The 23216-nt window shown below is 42.7% G+C and overlaps 1 protein-coding gene across 2 annotated transcripts in view; it reads left to right on the top strand.

Moving 5' to 3' along the window:
- Window positions 1-23216, top strand: part of rarga (retinoic acid receptor gamma a) — a 72600-nt gene that overhangs the window by 32175 nt on the left and 17209 nt on the right. Inside the window, exon 1 of one of the 2 annotated variants that reach the window (XM_017707951.2) lies at window positions 13094-13639. The exons of the other annotated variant lie outside the window; for it this stretch is intronic. Within the exon in view, the coding sequence (XP_017563440.1) occupies window positions 13495-13639 (145 nt within the window). The 5' untranslated portion in view covers window positions 13094-13494. Of the gene's footprint in view, window positions 1-13093; window positions 13640-23216 lie in introns of those variants that run through there. 2 annotated transcript variants of the gene reach the window in all.

Genomic DNA, 23216 nt, shown 5'->3' with positions numbered 1-23216 from the left:
AGGCCCAGTAGTTGTAGTGTAGCATAGCTTAAGTGACTAACTTGGGAAGTCTTGTAGCCCAAGAAAGAATCTTTAGCTTCTCAGCACGGGAAGCCTAATAGCTGTCGTATAGCATCACACAGGCAGCTAGTGAAGCATCACACAAGTGGCCTGTCCGAGAAACCTCATAGCTGTGGTGTAGTGTCGTTCAGGTGACCAGCCCGAGAAGCCTATGAGCCATGGGGGAAGGCCATTCTCAGCTGCTGTCCTGCAGAATGCACTGGAAAAGTACTCTGCCTGCAGGAAAACATGAAGATACACACAAACAATACAAACCAGTACACAAACAAAACAAATGAAACTGATGGTAAGCAGCAGCCTTATTGCACCAGTTTACTTACACCCACACAAACACATGCCACTGGGTGTAAAGTAATTCAGGCCATTTAAAGATTCTTATGATTTACTTATTAAGCATGATGTAATGCAATTCTTTTCGATAACAATAATATCTTGCCATATCGAACACTTCCAGGGTGCTGATGGGGGATCAGACTCCTCACATAATTCTTACATATTTAATGAAACTGATCTTGGTCGAAGGTTGCTACTTGGTTTGCTAGCTCATATTGTTGCACTATCATACCCACAGGCTTGATCCCTTAATGTTGGAGAGATTTCCTGGCAGCTTTCTTTTACTTTGGCCTGGGCTATCTCCCACATTCGTCTGTTTTTAAGAGGCTCGGCGCAGACTGAGCATGAGAGAAGAGGGGAAAAAAAAAGAAAAAACAGACACGCAGGCACGTGTTTTCACTGCCAGGCAATTAAGAGCTCAGAGAGGGAATTTTGCAAATTATTAGCAAATGGAATCTGGGCTCCTCTGACGCCATCCCTCAAGACGTTTGTGGCTTATGCTCCTCTTTTCCACCCTTTCCACCCTTCTCCGGTCTTTTGTGGATATCCTATCCCGATATCACCATTCCAGAGCGACAGAGAAAGAAAAAGAGAGAGAGCAATAGGATGTGGTTGAGCGTTTGGAAGCAGTGAGTACACTAGGTCACTGGTGTCTTAACATGATGACAGATGAAGATAAAGAAGCTCGCATCGAGTGTGGGAGGAGTGTTTGAGTTTCCAAAGGACAGGACCGGGCACGCGCAGGACAAGGACTAAACCATGGCGACTAGAGAGGGGTGGAGCTTCATGTTTGACGAGGGCGGGAACTTGTACAGTGGGTGTGGCTGAAAACACAAAGAAGAGGGGGGAATTCTGCCAACCGGACTTGCTGTGTTTCACTCAAAGCGATAGAAATGTTTATTTATACATTATTCCCCTTAAAGGGAAATGTTGGCCAAAATGAAAAATGTATCCATTTCTACATGTGTTGTAAACATGCCTACTGGCCTCCTGAAGTGGTGCCACAATAGTCTCAAGAGTGAGATTTTCTGGTTTACACAATAGGAAAACCCCCTTCTGATGATGTAACTTGAAGGTGGGTGGAACCAGTAAAAAATTGTAAACACTTTGGGCTGGATAAATGAGTGTGGGCCATTTGAAGATGAATGTCATGTCTGTATTAAGTAGCCTGGTAGATTAATGAATTTCTTTATTACTGTGTGGGGAATGTTTAATGGTTGTATTGTGCAATGTATGCTGGGTATCAAGGTGTTATAATTTCTGTCAAATGGATAAGGTGATGTGATATAGAGTATTATATACAGCAAATAACAAGACATGCTTAGTGTCCAAATTTTGCATCTTAGCTTATAAAGCTAATAAGGGTTTATGGCTACCAATTTTCTCCTAAATTGCAAGTCTGTCTTGAATCATATTCAGTTGTTTTGTAATGCGACTTGTGTGGTTTCTCAACTGCTAGACTTTAGGGTTTCTCAACTGCTGGGCAGTTGATTACAAGCGGGCTGGGAAGCACCCTCTGGAGCTTAAATAAGTGAAAAAATAATTGACTTAATATACACACATACAGACACACTTTCTTAGCCACTTATTCTTCTGGGTCATGGCGGGAGCTGGAGCCTATTCCAGCTGTCATTGGGCGCAAGGCAGTAAACACCCTGGACAGGTCGCCAGTCAATGGCAGGGCAGACGTACAGGCATATACATTCACACCCACATTTAATTGACTTAATAATAATAAAGAAATATAAAATCATTTCAGGTGGTAAACAATATTAATACAAGCCCTGCAGCAGTGGCCCACAAAGCAGCTTCATCTCATTTTTGCCCCTTGCCTCTAGAAACAAAAGCATCAATCATCCACTCACGACTGAAACATGTAGCATAATTTGCCATCATTCTTCATATATTTTATGTCCAGTGTTAATATTTTAACTCCAGTGGTTGGATATTGTGGCATTCAAACATTTCTGTGTGGAATTTCTTAAGCCAAAATGTTGACTTTTGATTTTCTGTGGGCCTCATGCTTTTTATGGATAAATAAGTGGACTTTGAAGTGGAAAAGGGTTGAGAAGCCCTGCTGTGAGACATGCTGTTATCTCTAAAAATAGCCTTAAAATGTTCATCACATAGCTAAAAACAGGAGCAGCCAGCTTGAAGCCAGCTTGAGGTGATTGATGAGGGAATTTTGTCCATATTTTTTGGCCATTTCTGTAAATTTGCTTTTATGCCAACCTTTTAGGTTGAGTCATGTGACTGAGTGAGACGGAGACTGAGGCTCTTGGAGAGACCAGCTTGACAGAGAGCTGCAGAGAGATTTTTACTGAAAGATGGCCAGTTCTGATAAAGTCGGGAGTTTTACTGGGTGCCTTTCTTTGTTCATTTTTGAGGGACGAGCATGTGACGCCTGGCTCCCAGAATGCCTCGCGCCACTGGGCTTCTCCTCTGCACTGACACCTGAAGGCTCACATGCAAATCTACTGTTAACAGGAGTCAGATGGCGGCATGAGATTACACGTCCTCTCTGAGCTTGAACATGTGTCTGGCGGCACTGTGTGCGTGTATGAGGTGATTGATGAGGGAAGATTGTCACGGGAACGCTGTCCGGAGATGGAGAAGTGGAAGGGCAATTGCAGACACTAAGCCCTGGACTTATGTATGGACAGGATGACTGCATGTCATGATACAGTGAGATTTGTGGAACAAATGTGGCGTATCATCAGCACTTCTAGAACAATGAACATGGATGTCATAAAAATACTATAGTGATATACTCATAGAGAGAGTTTTTCCTTATCATTGCACATTTTAGACTAACAATAAAGGCATCTACATTGTGAAATAATAAATATGGAATTATAAATAATAAATATCGAATTATGCAGAGAACAAAATATATATAAAATGTATTTAACTGTTGCCTTGCCTTGATACAGTTTTACAAATTCTTGACATTCTCTCAGGCAGCTTTATGAGAAACTCCCTGAGCTGCTTTTATAACCGGACTGAAGAGGAGACACACATGTTGTTGCTGAAAATCGTCTTTTGAGCATTTAAAATATACAAACAGTACAATGCAAAACTCAGAAATCGACCCTTCATTTATTTAAGTGATACTTTTTAATCCCACAAACAGGGAAATTCCACCTCCGCATTTAACCCATCCATGAAGTGAAACACCACATACACACTAGTGACTACACACACACTAGGGGGCAGTGAGCACACTTGCCTGGAGCGGTGAGCAGCCCTATCCACGGCACCCGGGGAGCAATTGGGGGTTAGGTGTCTTGCTCAAGGACACCTCAGTCACGGGCTGTCGGCACTGGGGATCGAACCGGCAACCTTCCAGTTACAGGGCCAGTTCCCTAACCTCCAGCCCACGACTGCCCAATTTGAGCCTTTAAGACTTTTTTACACATCAGGAAAAAACACACTTCTTAAAGTTAAGTCTTAGAAGTTGGTTACACTCACAATACAAGCAGTCCAAACACATTCAATGATATTGAGGTCTGGGCTCTGGGCTGGTCTGCCCAGTGTTCTGAGAACAGCAGCAGCTCTGTTTGATTTACAGATGCTCTTCTTTTTAGTCTATTTCAGTGTTGTAGGCAGAAATCAATTTTGGGGTAGGTGTGTGAAAAAGATTGGTAGATCCACTTCCTAAACACTCTATTCCCCACATTGTCATTACATCAGGCCAAAGTATATTCCTGAAAGCCAGGACGTAACCACACTACATGTTTCAACATTTCCAACCTGTGGTAATATCACCATGTTCTGCCAGTCAACCAGAATACTGAAATACTTAAGTGTTCTTGCTTCATTTGATGGGGTAGGAGTGTGATTTATCTGAGCAGGCCCAGACTTACCCAAGTTACTCAGTAACAGCTTCCTGACAGCTACACTTACTTTCAGAACCATAGCGTCGTCTTCTCACAGTGATGGGATGGACAGATGAAAATGTTGTTATGACATATGCTTATTCTGGGAATGTCCAAACTTTTGACTACACATGTATTAAAGAGAGATTATATTAGATTATTAATATTAGAGCCTAGTAAACACCTAGTATATAGCTGCATATATTCACATGCAAAAGTTTGGTGAAAATAAGTTACGCAGAGAAAATATCTGAACAATTTAATGCATAATTACTGTTCATTTGCTGAGTGTAGTATTTTGGAAAGAAAGAAACGCAACATGTGGCCTGTGAAAAAGTTATGACACTTTGATAAAACTCACAAATAAATAATTTATTTTCACTATGCAAATCAGCAAAACATGTCATTTGACTGAGGGTGTTCAAATGTTTGTATACAACTGTAAATAGCAAAGTAATGCTATGCTAATACCAGGGTAAGCGCCCTACACTATACCAATAAGAGTCCTTGGGCAAGACTCCTAACACCACTTTGGTCTACCGGTATAAAATGATCAAATTGTAAGTTGCTCTGGAAAAGAGCGTCTGCTAAATGCTGTAAATGTAAATGTATTGCTAACTGGATGCTATTATTGATAGCTTTTTTTGGTAACTGTGGCACTGCTGTGTCACTTGTGTACTGGTTTATTTGGCCTTGTTCACAGACCTCAAGAAAATGAAACACCGTGATTGGTATCGTGCATCTTGAAAACACGCATTGTGATGCTATGTTTGGCTGTATTGCTCACCCTTAACTGTACTGTACTCACACAGACACATACTAAAGCCTCTGGAATGTATTTGACATGCGTGTCTTTGTGTGTAAAAGGTTGGTGACTGCATTGTTGATGTATGCAGTGTTTCATGAGAATTGTGGTGTGTGTGTGTGTGTGTGCACGTGTTCAGGCCTGCTTTGGCAGAGCTGTGAAAGCTGTGGCGATGTGTGTGTGTGTGTGTGTGTGTGTGTGTGTGTGTGTGTGTGTGTGTGTGTGTGTGTGTGTGTGTGTGTGTGTGTGAGTGTGTGTGTGTGTGTGTTTAGCAGTGGGAGAGAGAGCTAAAGAGAAGTGGTCTGTGTCATCAGTGGTAATGTGTTTCAGCAACAAGTTTCCTCAAATACACACACAGTATTGTGCAGATGTCTTAGGCTGTCTGAGAAAACAATATGTACAGCCAATGATCTGGGCAGTAAGCATTAATTTGTTAAAGAAATTTGTTATAATTAAACAAAAAAGGTTGGAGCATCTCTGGTCAGAGGACATGTTTTGTTGACTTTTTGTTCCTTTGTTGAAGGAAAATAAGTTAACACGTCCTCTACAGAGCACTTATTTTACTGCACAGTTATTGTTTATTTGCTGTAAAAAAACCATAAAAATAGAACATCAAACATAAAAAATGGCCTATGCAGAAGTTGTAGCACATTTTATACATTTTATATTTAGTGTTCTATTTTTCCTTAGTATGTTAAACTATGAATTGTGCACTAAAATGTGTTGAAGAAAAGTCATATTTCAGTGTGCTCTCTGTACAAGATGTGTTCGTTTATTTTCATTCAGAAAACCAATACAATAAAACTTAATAATAAAACTGTATGTCCAAGAGTTTGTAGACACCTACTTATTCAACATTTTTTCTGAAATCAATGGTATTACTTCTGCTCTTCTGGGAAGACTTTACACTACATGTTGCAATATTGCTGTGAGGATTTGACTGCGTTCAGCCATAAAAGCATTAGTGAGGTCCGGTGCTGATGTTAGATGATCGATTCTGGATCACAAGTGACTCTCTAGCCGACACTCAGCCTTGGACATGATGACCTCCGGAACATGCCATTCTACTGGCAGTGCTTTCCAATGGAGATGAAGTTCAATTTTAAAAAAAGTAAAAAATTATTCTACATAGTACGGGATAAGGGTTCTTTGACTTGTGGCAAAATGGAACCCTTTTTTGTGCCATATAGAGCTTTTAAAGTGGCTCTTTAAAGAACCATATTGTCATGGTTCAAAGAAAAGCTCCAAAATAGTGACTTGACCAAAATAGTGACTTTACAGGAGAAGGCAAAAAACTCTTACCTTTCAATGTAAGTTAATGTAATGAGATTTTATTCCAAATAATTTGGGAGCATTTCTATTGGTCCATTCATCATTAATTTTTCAGACGTCATAAAAGACAGCTGGTGGGTTGAAATGATGTAAAAACTAAAAATCGACGAAACAAATTGATGATGCATGGTTTTCTTTGTACTGTGACGATCTACTTGTTTTCCATCACAGAGAAGAACCATTTGTAAAGAACCATTTATGCATTCAAACGGTTCTTTAAGTGTCCATGGTTCTATACATAACCATTTCCTTTACTAAAGAACCTATGAATGTTTTGTTATCCAGTAATATGTGGATAATTCCTGCAGTTACATTTGCATTTTCAGTCAATTCAAAAAATGCACCAAAACTGAAATTTGATATTTCATTGGGAAACTTTCTACAGATTATTCCTCACAGCATTTTGATATGTTATTATGTTTAACTAGTATGTTATAAATATGTTATTATAATTAAATAGTGTACCAAATTGTCAGTAATTCTAATTCAAGGCTTATAGTGCTAAGCCTCCTCTGCTATAGCTTAGCTCCACATGGCGAGGGCCTTTAATGCACTGCGTCTGTTATCTTTGTTCTCTATCAGTGGGCCGCACAGTAGTTGAACCTGACTGGAATGCAGTGCTGCTCTGCAGTCGGCCTCGGCTATAGGCCTGAGCTCAGCGCGCCGAGGGCAGATGACAGAGCGCCAGCTAAGTGAGATGGATTTCCTGCAGTTCAGGGCCTGTTTGTCATTGCAGTTTTGTCACACGAGAGCGAGGGAGGGAGGGAGTGAGCGAGAAGGGGGAAAAAAACGAGGGAGGGTGGGTGAAGAGAGACTTGGAGAGTCTGGTCTTCGAGAAAGATGAAAAGAAGAAACTTGTGCTTTTTCGAAGCGTTCCTGCACCACTGGAAAAAAGAGTTGGACGCGTATGGAGGGTCTTTCAAAAGCAGAAACGAAGCGAAGCAAAAAGAAGGAGAAAGAGAAGAATGAGGGAGAGAGGGAGAGCAGGATAAGTTGGGGAAAAGTTAGTGGCCCTGTGGGGGTTTCTCCTGGAGTTCACTCCTCTTGGCCAGGGAAGGAAAGAGAGGGTGGGGGCTCGGGTCAGCAAAACGATGTTGGTGTGGATTAAATGTCCAAGTCAAGTCGTTTTTTCTTTCTGTCTTTTTGTTCCAGATATGCAGAACAGTGCTTAACGAAATGCTATGAATAGGGACAGTAGAGCGTAGGAAAGTGAGGACTGAGGAGGAATTCATCATAATACAGCCCTGATGTTTCTTGTATGTGTAAAGTCAACTGCCAGCAACATACATTGTGAGAAAAAAGTGGTCTGTATCATTTTCTTTTGAAGTGGTTTGAAGACATTTTAGACTTATACCTTAATTGTGTTTATTTTATTAAAATACATGATTGAATATTCAACTGTATCCCTGTTGAAACAATATTAGGGCCTTTAAACTTTACTAAATGTTTTATTGGTGACAATTTTAGCTCATTTTGAGCAGAACTCATGAATGTTAGCCAGTACATGACTAGGAAACACAGCTTTGAGCAGTTATACTCAAATAAACTCATAATATTTTTAATAAAACACAACAGAAAGTTGGCGTAATTGCAGAAAAGATGTGTTTTGGTGGTGACAACTCTTAATTTTTTACAGTAATGCAGTCTCCCTTCCTGCTCTAAAATATTGGGGTGTGGCTAAATTAAGACCCACCTACAGACAAAAAATAAGTTTGTTTCAGTAGTGATGTGAAAAACTTTTATTTAGTAATTAAAATCATGATAAATTTAAATCTGTCAACTTTAACAGAATACAAACACATCTTTTTGAGAAACAAAAAATTGTATTATTATTTATATTTATTATTATTATTATTATTATTATTTTGACAGTTTGAAACTCTTTTAATAGAAAGTGCCCTATAAATAATAATTTTGTATATATATATATATATATTTAGCTTATTACTAAATTAAATTAATGCCTTGGGTTTTCACTATACACTGTATGCAAAAAGTCTGAGAAAATGCCATATAGAGCTGTTTTTGGACAGTAAACCAAATAAAGTAAATTTGTTTGTTGAAAAGCACTGTACCTTTTAGAATAAATACAAATAAAAAGCCATTTATTGTGATTTATGGGTGTAAGTTAACCATTTCCAAAGCTCTCCTCGAGCAAGTTGCCATCCAATACCTGATTAAGCTAATCAACCCTTCATTAAATTACATCAGGTGCTGCTGATGCAATTGACCAAATTAATGCATTGGCACTCACCAAAAAGTTCACTGTAGAGAAACTTAACAACTGTAGAGAAATGCACCAACTCAGATTTCTTTACAGTGTTAGTGATAGGAACCAGGTGTCACCCAAATATAGCCATTTTCTTGACTATCCAAAACCACCAGTGAGCATAACATGTGTCCTCTGAGGTTTTATTAAATATAAAACCTCAGAGGTTTTTTAAAAAAATATTTTTATATAAAATATTATTTCAAAACTATCATTAAACAATGTCTCAGGCTTTTAGAGGTGGACGTCTGGTTCTGTGAGCGGTTCTGACTGGGTAAGTTTCTCAAGAATGGAGCATTTCACACCAAAACACTCTTAACACACTTTGTTTACATCTGAACCATTCAGTGAAGCAGAAATTTTGAGAAATCTGTGGAATTCCCCTTTAACTGTCACCAACGACAGGTACTGGTATTTTGGTAACTCTCACGATCTCACACTCCTCTTTTGTTGCAAAACAGAAGTGAGGAATGAAAGGCAGTCTGTGTCGCTGTGTGTATGTCATCAGCACAATGACTTCATTTCAGGCTAAACGTCAGACAGAGATCGAGAGACAGAAAATGTGGTAAACCAGCGAACTCTCGTCGTTGTGGCTGACTTTAAAAGGCAGACAGTTTCGTTTATTAGGTTTACAACCAGTCCCTCTACCACCACGCTTTTTGATCTGCCCTTTTACCACCCTCTTCCTGTAAGATGTGACAATTGCATGAAGAAGCAGGGCAAGACAACTGATGCAGTTTAGTATCAGCTCAAACAAAAGAGCTATTAAGCAGGTCTCTTGCCCTCTTTCACCCCCCCCCAACCCCCCCCCCCCTCTCTCTTTCACTTTGTGTATGAGGTTCGCCTAAAGAAAATAAATGAAAACCATAACAAAGTCAAAAGCTGCAGGATCAATAAACAAGCCTAATGAGCACCAGTCTCAGCACAGGCCTGGACATGATGAGGGGGGGGGGGGGATCCCTCCCTTTGTCCTCGTGAAAAGAGGGCGACAAAATAAAGCAAAGTGGACTGAGAGTGGAAAAAATGAGGCTATGACTCTGAGTATGAAAGAGGAGAAACAGCAGCATGTATGTGTGTGTTTACAGAGAGCCTAAACAGCAGCACAGATTGACAGGAAATGGTGCCTTTTTCTGAGGCAGCCTGGGTTGTACCATTTCCACCGAGCTGAGGGGGAGGTGTGTGCGTGTGTGTGTGTGCGCGTGTGTGTGTGTGTGGTGAGATGTGGCAGGACAGTGTTCACAGCCACCTCTGGCACAGTTCAGCTGTTTGCTGGATTTCAACCCTGCTGTAGGCCCGGCCGTCCCGCAGCTGTTCAGCCATTGACAGCCATTGGCAGGGACCTTACCAGAGCTATTTATTTCGTAGCATTCCCCCGCCACTTAATGCAGTACTGAGGGCCTGTGTGTTGCCAGAGTTATAAGAGGGAGTTTGATGGTGGGGGTAATTAGGTCTGGAATGGGGTAGGAGGGCTTGGGCAGGACAGGACAGGGCAGGGCAGGGTGGAGGGTACTGGTGGGACGATAATGGTGTTTCAGCATCACGATAACCGAAGAATCATTACAATATTAAGTGATTATCACATGACACATTAAGGTAAACACTTATATTTCACATGTTGACAGTCCTCCCCAATTTGGTCACCCCCAGCTTGGTACACTCTCATAAAAAAGGTACTATGCTGTTACTGTACCTTTAGTTAGTTTATATAGTTGTGCCATATTCTATTGAATTATTTTTTTAATTATATTGTACTGAATGATGCTACCACGGTAGGAGGGTAAAGGCTAGCAAATGCTTATTCCATGGCACATGCAGAGCCACTGAACATTTTGAACTGCTGAACATGCTTGGAGGAGACCATACTGAGTAATGGTGGGAGAGGGAGGACCATCCTGCCCTCGCAGAAATCGAGAAAGTACTCTTATGCTCTCTTAGGTTGTGGCGTTGTAGGGCATTGAAATCGCAACCTCCTGATAATCCCATCCAAAAGAAGCCCACATTGGGTGACGTTGCTCTGGGTGATGAGGACAGGGAGGACCGTCTTACCTACCAAGACAAAGTGAGGTCATTCATGTTGTCTCAGACTTCCCTCCACAGACACGGTAGATCTGGTGATGGAAGCCCAAATGTAGTCAGCTCTTGAGGTTCTCCCTGGTTTGTTCAAGTTTTTGGTTGCCTGTCTTGGAAAAAAAATCCCATTCCTGGACACAAAATGCATTTTCGTATGTTATTATTTCTGATGAGGTTTAAATTGCTTCGTTGTATCCAAGCAACTTTACCTTCAACACCGGGACAGTTGCTTGGGAAAGGTGCACTGCTGGTGACGTGTTTAGGCACCATGCAGCACTTGAGTGTGATAGCTGAGAAAATTAGGTTCTTTAGCTGAGCTGACGTCATGATCATGAGTTTAGTAAAAATTCAAACCACCGATTGAGTGTCCAGGAATTTTACAGGTCTGTGGTGCCAAATCTAGATTGTAGTCCTGAGAAAAAAAAAGGGGAAAGAAGTATTTCGAAATCACTTCAGTGAATAAATAAACCAACTGTTCTACATTTTGCAACTATAAGTTATGATTTTACCATAATCTTGTGACAGTAAAGTTTCATGCGCTATAACTGTATGTGATATAATCAGTTAAGAGGACTATATAAAAACAGAAACATGAAAACATAGTGGTAATCCATTACAACCAACAAATGCAAATACAGATACTTTGCATCAAAAGGTATAGTGTATATATAGTGTATACAACCTCAAACAAACACATTCTGATTTTTCAGTTTCTTTTGTTTTTGGGAGAGTCAATTTAATGTGAAACCTAATTGGGTCACATTGTGGAGCAGTTGTTACTTCAAGGAACCCAGCACACCAAATACATTCAAACATAAGGTATATGTACACTTAGTTTACTCTATACATTAGAAGTTCCTTTTTGTCATTTATGTAACTCAACAGAGGTCTGTACATAGATGCACATGTTTTTACTGTGTCCCATTTTGGAACAAACTTTATTCAAAGATCCGAGGACTCTGCAGAACCATTTTCATTCCACCAGAATGTGATTTTCCTGGCTTACCGCAGCCAAAAAGACAACTTTGTAAATGTGGTTAAAACCCTCCTCTCATGCTGGTCATGTTAGTCCTGGTTTTCAGGACATTGCACTTCTGACATAAGCAATGACTGGATAATTAAGACCAAAACAAGAAAATTGTATTCTTGTCAAACAATTAAAAATAATTAAATCTGAATGAGCTCTATAAACCTTTTAAGCTATAAGATTGTATGGAAGTGCTTTCATACATCACTTATTAACCTTTCTTCTGTAGTTCCTCTTCTTGTGTGAATGTGACATTGACCATCCCTACTATCATCATTAATGTTACTACTAATATCCAGTTCTAACTAATGGATTTGAATTTGTACTATTGTAAATAATCCTGTGGGTTTTGAATATATAGCTCTTGTGATCTATATGCTTACTTGTTAAAATATTGGTCACTAAAAACAATGGCACAAATCTCACAGACGGCTGTCGGGTAGCTCGCCGTCTCGGCCTTCAGGTGAACTTTGACTTGAGGTGTGTTGGGGTAACTCTGCTATAAGTTATTTTCATTCTTTGGGTTTGTTCCCTTTCAAACGGCTGTACGGCAGCCAAGTTCTTTTCCACGTTCATCCCTAACGGCGCACTGTCCTGGGGCGCGCGGATTTCGTCACTGATCTATTCTGACTTGAGAGAAGTCAGATGAAAGCGTCGGGGGGCTGTTTTGAATCTTCCCCACATATTTAATGAAGTAACCGCAGAAGTGGCCATCAGTCATTTTCTCTGTCTTTTGTGGAGACAAAAGAGGAGAGGGTTTTTTTTTTTGCCTTGGCATCTGCTCAGTGCACAATGCTCTCTCTCTCTCTCTCTCTCTCTCTCTCTCTCTCTCTCTCTCTCTCTCTCTCTCTCTCTCCCCTTCTCTCCCTCTCTCTCTCTGTCTCCCCCTCTCTCTTTCTCTCTCTCCCCTCTCACTCACTCACTCACTCACTCTGGACTTTAATATGGTTATGATTAGAGACGGAGTTGGAGGGGGTGTCTCATGTTTACTGCAGGGGGAAGAGGGGGAGGTGCAAAGTCACAGACATGTTGAGTAGTGTGTGTGTTGGGGCTTGCGCTTGTGTATGTCCCGCTTGCTGACATGTGAATCACAAAAGAAACAACAACAAAAAAACAAAACAAAAATAGGACGGCGAGAAATAAAAGTTTGTCCTCTAACCACCAGATCAGGGCTGGCAATACTTGCATGCACACAAGCATACTAAGTTTGGCCCCTCCTCCTCCCCTACCCCCTGCCTTCCTCCCTCTCTCTCTTTCTCTCCTCCTCTCTTCCCCTCCCTCTCTCTCTCTCTCTGTCTCTCCACCCCCTCTCTGTGGGCGCAGAAGCAGTTGGTTTGCTCCGCTGTGGCTGGGACTTCACTGAGTGCTATGTTGAGTGCTTATTTAGGTCTGTTACAGCAGACTAAGAGCAGCTTGCCCAAGGGCATCGGGAGAAGAGAGGGCAAAAAAGAGCAAGAGACAGAGAAAGACAGCAAGAGAGAGAGCCGACCGGGAGCCAACTCCGCATTCCAGCCCTTGGAACGAGACAGAAGCGACCAGCAGTGGGAACTGATAGGAATAGGGGAAAAAAGAAGGCAACGATAGGGGCTAGCACTACGCTGATCTCAAGCTGGGGATTTGACGCCAGTTGTTGGTGTGTGTTGTTGTTGTTTTGAGGAAAGTAAGCAGAGGCAGGCTGAGGCAGTTCTAGGACAGTGTCGGTTTCTCTGGGGTGCGCAGCATGTTCGACTGCATGGAGGCGCTGGGGATGGGACCCCGCCAGTTGTATGATGTCACCAACCGGGGTGCATGCATGCTAAGGAAGGCGAACCCCTTCTTTGCGGGACTGGACCCTTTCGCCTGGACCGGGACAGCCAGCGTCCAGTGTAAGTGGACTGTTTTCCTCTGTCACTCGCTGTCTCCTTCTCTCTTTCTGTCACTCTGGTATTCTGCAGCTCACTCTGGCAGGGGCTTGTTTACAGCTTTCGCAACTTCTCCACTGACCACAGCAAAAAGAGCTTACACCTTGCTTAGGCTATTTGTTAAGAGTGCTTAAGCTAGGGAATGTTCATCAAACATCTAGGTTTTTGTGCGTGAGAACCTTCGGCATGTGGGCTTACAAGAGCAGTCAGAAAGGCATGCATGTGGATCATTTGTATATGGGTGGACAGTGGGGTGTCCGGTTTCAGGAACCCAGATTTTAGCCTCATCAGCCACTGAAAAGGTGATCAGGGGCGGAATGTAAAAGAGGGAAAGTGAGTATGTGTTTGTGAGACAGAGAGAGAGAGCAAGAGTTAGGGGTGGGGGTGTGTGTGTGTGTGTGTGGGGGGGGGGGGGGGGTTGTGGTCTGACACTTTGCTATAATTCCAGTCATGCAGACTGCATTTGTCTTCTTCAACTTCACAATTGCAGTGGACAGGTCCGGTATGCCTGTCCGTGACCCTGTTTTGTCATCCCGGGACATGAAAATGGATAGAGGAAAGAGATGTTTAGAAAGATTCTCTGGTCCCGCATCCTTTCAGATGAAACATATTTGTCCCTGGGAAACGGCGAGCAGCTTGGCCCAGAGTTCAGTAAATAAATTAAGAAATTAAATGAAATAAAGAGCAAGCAAATGGGATAAGTGAATTAAGTGGGTCGTCCAGGCTGGAGTCAAAAGCAGCAGAAATGTGTTTGCGTGCCAAAGGGCCTGGCCAGGCCTTCTCTTTTTCTTGCTTATTTTCCTCTCTCTCTCTCTCTTTCTCTCTTTCTTTTTTTTTTCCCCCAGTCTTCCCTCTGTTCCAGACTTCTGACAGTCTTCTGGCTCCTCCAATGGCCCTGTCTCAGCACAGATAAAACTGGGGTCTATTTCCATAGGCTAGCAAGGGGGGTTTGCGCATGTGAGGAAGAAAGAAGGAAGGGCCTTGTCTTTTGAGGGAGCAGTTCCACATATGCAGAAACCCACTGACCAATCAAAAAAAGGAAAAAAAAAAACAAAAACAGTGCAAAAACCATCCCTCATCTTTAGGCTTTTCAGATGGAAGCCGGTTGCTGCACTTTTTGGGGTTTTTTTATTTGTTCAACCTTCTGCTTTTTGTTCCTTGGTGTTGGCCTCTCTCTAGGGAGAGTCATCTGTCTTCATTAATCCTGAAGACATCAACGTTTCAGTGGCTGTCAGCCACACTGGGCCGCTTTTAATGAAGACAGATGCCCTGTCAGGGCCTGGCCGAGGCCCTCCCCCCAGCACAGCCACAACCTGCATCACGATGGGATCTGTTTATTTAATCAATCAGATTTCAACCCCGTAAGCAAGCATACACTTTCACAGACAGACACAAAATCTTGGTTTTTATACCTTGCCAGGACGTGGGGTCATAAATGTTATGTATAACATATATAATTGTTATATAGTTATAGCGAAACATAACTTATTCTTTCATTCATTCTTAACATCATTTGAAAATACAGACGGATCTTTAGTTTGTGTGAACATTTGAGAGTGAATGGACCAACAGAAGTGGTCCTGAATAACTTGTCTCCTTTTCCCAATCATTGAGGCAAGTCCAGTTCTGTTGACATGCTTTGCTAAGTTAAGAACCATTTCAGGGATCACAGTGACTACCTATATATCATAACAATTGTCTGAGCTTAACCATAACCATACCCCTATCCTTAGCATAAATAACGTAAAAGAAATATAGCTTTTGCAACAGGATGGGATCATTTTGTTTGTCCCAAGAAGGCATGGTACTCCTGTTTTTCATGGGGTTTCCAACATTTTTGTCCAGAAAATGTATGAAAACAAACATTCACACCCACACACGTGCATAAGAAAAAGTATCCCTCCGCTCCTCACCGTACAAGATCTTTTTCCCCACTTGGGTTCCAGGAAACAGAGGAGGGGGGCAGAAATGCAGTGGGAAAAGCACAGGACGGCCCGGGGGAAGAACCGGAGCGGTGTCCCGTTTCAGCCCTCCGTGCCTACTCAGGCCTCTGTAAACAAGGCCAGCCTGTCCCCCCTCTTCAGCAGCCGCCTTGCCCCCTTGCCTCATTGTCTCCCTCAATGAGGCAGATGAATTGATGTTCAAGCCCGATATCTCATTAGGGCCAAACCAGCTGCTGAGCCCACAGCCCATTCAGGGAGCTTCAGCCGACTGACTTCTGCTGCTGCTGGCTGGCTGCTCTGTCTCAGCACTTTACATTCTCAAATGTTGTCTTTGTAATCTACAGGAAGGAAGTTTCCCTCGTAAAAAAAAAAAATAGTTCTCTGGCGGATTTGCCAGCGAGACTCAGACGTTCTGTTTTGCAAGGTACCTTTCAGATTTACTTTCATACACATATGTTGGAGCCAAGCTTTCTTAATTGTTTGCGCTGTTCCTCCCTTTTTGTCCCTTAATGGCATCCAGGGAAACTTGAACTGCAAGGCACTTGACAATGAAGAGCCATTGTCATGGGGCCTTGCAGAAAGCCGTAGCTGTCTGCCGCAGCAAAAGCATCACTGGTCACTTTCAGACTTTCAGACGTGTTCTTGGCTTTCCTGTTTTCTTCGTCCATCTTTTTTCATTTTCCCCCTGCGAGTCAGAGGTGAGAGGGAGGTTACACGCTGGGCAGCGTCAGCTCTCCTGCACCATGTGTGCTGCTCTTGTTAAGGTCCTGAAAAGGAAGAGGAGTCAAAGGACCTTTTTTTCAATTTTATTGTGTAACACTCTGAACAGTGGCGAAGGCTTTGGGGAGGGATTGCACTTAAGCTACTAGTGCAAAGGAAACGCGCCAGTGATTTGGTAACATATCGGGTAGCAACGAGACGTCATGTTTTCTTTCAACATAACAACAAGATTAAGGACAGAATTTTACACTTGTCCCTTCTTCCTGTGAAAAATGTAGTTTGGAACTGGTGTTAAAACTACAAATTAAGAGTGTCTTACACATTAAGAGCGTAAGAGAAAAGAATGCATTAAAATTAGCTAGCCGTATATCAGAGTACATTTAAAGCTCCACCCTTTTTTAAAACTGGTTAAAGTTATTGGCACTTTCACAATTTGTTTTTTGTTGTTTATTGTTCTGTTGTTTTTAGCTTCCATGGTTGGAATTCCTGATTGTGTTGCCGCCTTCCTACTCCCTCTCACTCCCGCACACACACGCACCATTGTCTCGGCCTAAATGCGCTGTCCACATCCGAGTTCGATAAGCTGCATGGAATAGGGCTGTTTGTGACAGACAGGGAAATGAGAGCTTCCTGTGCCCGCTGTCATATTTACTCTCCCACATGCCCTCTCATTTTTTTGTTTTAATGGAAATCTTCAATTATTTCATTATAATTACAAAAGATTCAATTAAATGATTACAATGCCTGAGGGGGCTGCCGTATGAACTAGATAGATAGCTAATTTGAAGGAGAAATGAGACAGATGGGGGGGAGTGCGGTGGCTGAGGGCTAGTACCAGGAAAGACGAAGAAGTAGTTGGACGCAAGAGGATGAGATAGGAAAAAAGTGTAGGTCAATGATATTCACACTTGTCTAGTATGAAGCAATAGATCTAATCAGATTTAGCAAGAAGTCAATTTCTTCTTCTGCTTTACTGCACTACCTTTTATACCAGTGTGTCTATTTTCATAGCTGTTTTCATCACTGATGTCTAGGTTAGCTTTGGTCTACTAACTGGTTTGTCTGTGCAGTCACCACTGTTGATTAGGGGTGTAAAGAGGAAAAGAATAATTCTGTATTTAACATATTGAAATAATTATTTCACAAGTTCTGTGCCACCATTTCAGAGGTGTGAAGTTTACATGAACTCTCACCTTACACAGGCAGGATGTTATTTAAACTGATTATTAACCCTGTTCCTGGTCTTACACTACTCATTTTTGCATGTTTACAACAGCAATAACCTCAAAATAAGTTCCTTTATCAGCCTTCATCACTGACTCAGGCTTTTGCGCATGATGTCATGCTCTACATGCATATGATTCATTTTCTATGGGGTGTATGAGGAGCTGAGTGGAGTATGCGTTGCAAAGTATGTGGTGTACCTGGCTGCTGATCCCTTTTGAGAGTCAGCTTGCTGCGCTGTCAATCTCAAGAAAAGAGGCCCGACGTGGCCGCTGAGATTCCACAGTGGGCTGCCGGAATCTGGCTTGCTGCACTAATGGCAGTTTAGAGACTCTCGCTGGGGTCGGGGAACTGTAAATAAAAGAGATTGGCCCCATCAAAAACCAGTGCTATTCTGGATGACCCCATGATCTTGACTCTAAAGTATGAGACGACAGGATTATTCTAAAACTTCAATTCAGTGCAGAATTAAAAGAAATGCTGCTGTGTGAAGAACATTGACCAGAATCTTCTGATTTAGCCAATGTTTACATACATAAAACTTGACACGGTATTTGCTGAGTATTAGCCAGCTATTAACGCAGTAGTTTATCAAAAAAAAAAATACAGTAGTTTCTGTTACCTCAAATGAAGTATTTTTAAAGGTTGCTTGGTTTTGGGAACAACAAATCTTTAACCACAAAACTAAAGAAAGAAACTTCAGACACCAAACATTTTTGCTAATCAACTACATTAGAAGTAAGAGCTTAACAGATAAGCTTTTTGTACCTTGTTGCAAATTTCATTGCCATTTTGGATGCAAGCAGATTCTGTCAGGCACTGGCTCTACCTGTGCTCAACCCTGGAGTGTTCTCTAATTAGCAGCCTGTCTTCCTTCATCCGTGTCTCACATCTCTGCAAGATGCAAACTGGGCCGAGCACAACGCTCTAAGGATCTCTGGGTGAGGCTCATCGGCTCTCCCAGCTTGGCCAGCATGTTCGTTCTGTCCCTGGCTCTGGTGACTGTTTACTGAAAGGCTCAGCGCCTGCTAGTTTCCCTCTGGAGGCAAGGCGTTGGCAGGATCTGTGTCAGTCTCAAACCATGTGTGAGCTCTGTGTGAGGGGAGAGGTTCTGTTACTGCCGTCTTGTTGACTGACGACTTGGCTCCAGTGTTGCTAGGGCTTGCTGTTGCATTAAAGGGAATACAACCATCGCCAATGCGCACCACAGACACCTCCTGACCACATGAGTGATCTAGACTTAAGAAGAGGGGTCCTGTCAGTCAGGCAGAAGTCAAATGGTAACCGACATTGTTTGAGATGTACATGGCAGGGCCTCATATTATTGTGTACATGTACTAAGTTCATTGGCCTAAAATGAAGCTCCTGCCAGGGCAGAGCGAGAGCCTGTCCTTCCACCACAGGTTTCAATGTTTAATGTTAAATCAAACCTCAAGTCAACAGGAGAACTGCAGTACATTCAAACTCCCAGTCAGCAAAGCAAAGATACATAGAAACTTTTGCCATGTAAACATCACCTCTGCTGGTCTGGCATGGTGAAATATTGCAGTTGGGCCATCAAGAGCAATGCAAATACATTCTTGAATGACCTCCTGAACACCTTTTTCAGCCTCTGCAATGTTTGTCAGTTCCTTGTGGGTCAGAAAATGTCTTCCAATCTGGATCTTTACCTAACAGTTAAATGCAGGTCACCATTCTTGTCAACATAAAAAAATTAATTGTGTGGTGTTCTTTAAAAAAACCGGAATGAGTCAGTAAAACCAGTGGGTACAAAATGCCTGAGACTCTCATGACCTATGCCCTGTCTTGAAAAGCTGTAGTATTGTGGTAACTTCTAACTTGAACCATGGGGAGGATTTTCCCCCTCGAAGTCATTTATGCATACATTTCAATTGAAGAGCCTTTTCTTTTCTGTGAAATTCATCAACAGGATATCATTTGACACGTGGTGCTTTGAAGACTGGCAGTCCACACCCTTCACCGTTGGGCAATCTTTTCTCAGAGCTCGCTGCCCCACAGAAGTGAAAAAAATTCCGCCCGCGTAATCGTGCATCATTTCTTGATTTCTTCCACTCAAAGCAGAAGTTTCTCACACTTCCCCCAGTGTCATTACAGAGAACAAGACCATGCCAGGGCATGAAGTGTGATGTTGAAAAGCTTAGTATTTTTGTGCATCACGTTGTGTGCCAAGTTCTCCTTGACCACAAATCATACAGACAACAGGAAGCCGCAGTCTCGCTGGCTCCTCGTGCTCTGTCGAGTGGTGAAGGCTTAAGTTTGTGAGTGCTGCAGGAAGCTGGGCCTTAACAAAGGGGCATTTCAGCTAGTCATAGTCTGAACCTCAAGCAACCAAATTGGCCAGAGAGACAGAGCATAGACAGAGTGCCTGCTGCAGCAATACTTATAGCAAAGTCAGAGACTTCTCAAACTGCACCTTTCCAATTAACTGAACCTCAGGCTCATATTTGATGTAACTGTGATACTGTAGGCATGTGGGCATGACTGCATATAGTTTGTCCCACTGCCAGTATTTTTTGGTAAAGTACAATGTTTTGCGTGTGACTGAGTTTTCAATTTGGAACTATGACAACAAAGGTCTTGCATAAGATGCCAATGAACCATCAGATAGTAGAGTAGACCAATATCAATTCAGCCATGACAGGAGGTTAGCATACTTTATATATAATAACACCAGAAGAAAAACCCTTGTATTGTTTTCTGTCTTTATTTTTGCCACCAAGGCGTCAACCAACCTGCTACTTCTAGTTTTGCGGTTTCTATTGTTTGGGGAAGGAAGCAATAGGAGCCAAACAAAGTTGCTCAGCCTCAAATCTGTTGTGCAGGGCCATGTGACACATTGGGGCACACATAAAGTGGGCTACCTCTCATGGCAGGTGAGTGCAAGCAGCTAGACAGATGGAGGAAGGAAGTGTGTTAGGATGAGCAGCAACCTGGGGATCAAAGCTTGAATGCTAGACCAGGCTGAACCTTGACCAGTTGGCTCCCGTGCTTGCAGACGGATTCAACAGCGACCGTCTGTGACCATGTAGGAGTGATCCAGCCACTGGAGTGGAGAGGAATTGGAGGAGACAGTCTCCCCTAGACTCTGCCTGGCGGATGGCGCTGTTCTCAGTGCCAGAGATCTGTCTCTTTTGGATCAGATCTCAGTCCACCAGTGTCACAATGATTTGCTTTTGTTGTACGGCCAGGATAGGTCCCAGTGCCTTGCTTGCAAGGTCGTTTTGACCACCAGCCATAGCAGTGCTCACGTGAGAATTGGGTCATGAGTGAAATGTTGACCCTGCTGTCTGGGATTCTGAAGGAGCATTTTTTCTTGCTTATGATCTTGGAGGCAGTGGTGAAGAGAGTGATGATTTCTTTGAAGGATGTGTGTTGTTCAGTGTGGAGTGACTCTCGTGAGCAAATGTCACATCAAAAAAGGAGGTCTAAAGGGGGTTTATGAGGTGCTGTAAAGAAGAAAGGGTGTTGAATGTGCACTGCTGTTGTCAAGTGTAATTCCTGTTATTTCCAAGGGTAGGAACGCAAACCTTGAGGGCATGGCATGGATCTATGTCACCTTCTGACCACCTCCTGTGGAAACCATTGGCAAGTAAGACTTAGTTCTGTTCCAAAATCACAACTACACACTGGAAAACTCTGAGGGTCTCCTTGCACACCAGCCAGCCATTTTTGGCCTAAGAGTATTCATGTGTATTCATGCCTTTGCACTGGTTACAACATGAGGGTGCAAATTCCTTGAGGCTGATTCTCTGGTATTGTCCAGTTTAGGGTGTATGTAAGGGTTCTTTCCCTTTCTGTCTCTTTCTCCCTCCGAGCCATCTCCTGGCTGAAGGCCCAGTTTTATCACAGGGCTTCCTTTCAGAAAGGTCTTCACTGGGACAGGAAGAGCTCCTCCTCTTAACAGGCTGAGGCAGGGAAGGGGAAGAGGAGAGGAGGAGGAATGGAGGGGAGAAAGAGGGAGTGGGGTTCAGGTAATGAACTCACAGGCACTTGACACTACCTGCTTAATACTTTGAATCAAAGTACACATGCATTCTCCTCTCAGAACACCAGACCATCACTTTTTGATGAAATTACAATGGGCAATGGGCCACAGAGACAGTTCAAACACAGAGAGAGAGAGATTTTCAGAGAGTCATTTGAATAAGTGTGTGGTTAGGGTAGACAGTCATATTTAAAAATAAGCAACTACTTACGAAGTCTCAGATTAGCACTCAAAGGTGTGGTACCTAAAGACGTTTATTTGATTTAATACTGTGCTGCACTGCAACACACCTTACTAAGTTGACTAATAGTGGAAATGCCACTCTGATAGTCTGCAATCAGAAAACAGCAGAAAAAAAGAAGCGGAGAAGAGGAAGGAAGCGTGGTCGTGCTGTAGTGAAGTGTGGTGATGACAGCCATGCACTGGAGATGGCAGGAAACTGTGGGCAGAGACAGAAAGAGTGAGAGAGAGAGAGTGAGAGAGAGAAAGAGCCCCACCTGGTCCCCCCATCAGGAAACTGCCTGTCCTTGCCTATCGGGCACAGCTCCGAGAGGGGCCTCCTGCTCATGCTGCCTGTGCCAGCCAGCCATCAATCACACTGTTCCAGACGACCTGCCCAATCTGCGCGCCGTCTGCCGTGCTGGCTGTTGCTGCCACAAAGCAGCCTGTCCTTCAAACCAAGCCACACCATGTCATAGATGCAAAGCACCATTCTTTAGGTCAGCTAATGGTAATTTCTATAAAAGCCTTATTTTTGCCATCGCCTCAGCATTTATGTCAATGCTATGTCATTTACTTTAAATGTCGCCTTGTGTCATTCCATGTCATGCCGCAGTTAGTGGCATAAGTTGTTCAGAAACCCTCCAGTATTTATGAAGAGCTGATGGCAAACAATGCTTATGCATTTTTTATGAAGTGCTTATGTAGGTATCAGTAAATTGTTACCTAGCATAGAATGTACCATACATTTGTATAGAGCATGTTTTAGGCCTTTTACTTCTTATAGCCACAATTTGTAATTGAAACCATACTTGCATTTCTGAGATTCCTACTGGTGTGAGTTTCCTCCCTTTCAATGATGCACACATAAGCTAGTGGCAGTAGAGCCCCCCCCCTCTGTCTGCTGAATATGAGTGCATGTCTGTGAGTTATAAGTCAGGCCCATGGGTGCTTCACATTTACAAACAAAGCCTCCAGCTTTTGAGAACAGGACCTGGGGAATTTGGGCTGAGAATTGCAAAGCTAACGAGGTCACAAGCACATGCTGAGCACACTGAAACACTTAAAAAGGAATTGAGACGAGTACAGAACTATATTTGCAAATCAAATTGGGTGCTCTGGAGACTGGGTAGAGGCTCTGGCTGTGTGAGTGCCCACACAGACAACTGCGTTCAGAGAAACACACACACACACACACACACACACACACACGTACATGCATGCAAGCACTCACATGCATGCCAAGACTAGATCTGGGAACAGTGTTCTACTTAAGATTCAATCACACCCACAGTCACGTACACAAAATCTGCTGTTCTATTGTGAAAGAATATTTGTTCCTCGGCCAATGCGTTATATACTGCTCAGCTAAAAGTAGTGTTGCAACCTGAAACACCAAGCTTTTTTTCTTTCACACATGCAGCAGGCC

This window comes from Pygocentrus nattereri, chromosome 9, assembly GCF_015220715.1.
Source record: "Pygocentrus nattereri isolate fPygNat1 chromosome 9, fPygNat1.pri, whole genome shotgun sequence".
NCBI classification, from domain to species: Eukaryota; Metazoa; Chordata; class Actinopteri; order Characiformes; family Serrasalmidae; genus Pygocentrus; species Pygocentrus nattereri.
The sequence above is the reverse complement of the archived record's forward strand: the minus strand, read 5'-3'. Positions and strand labels throughout refer to the sequence as shown.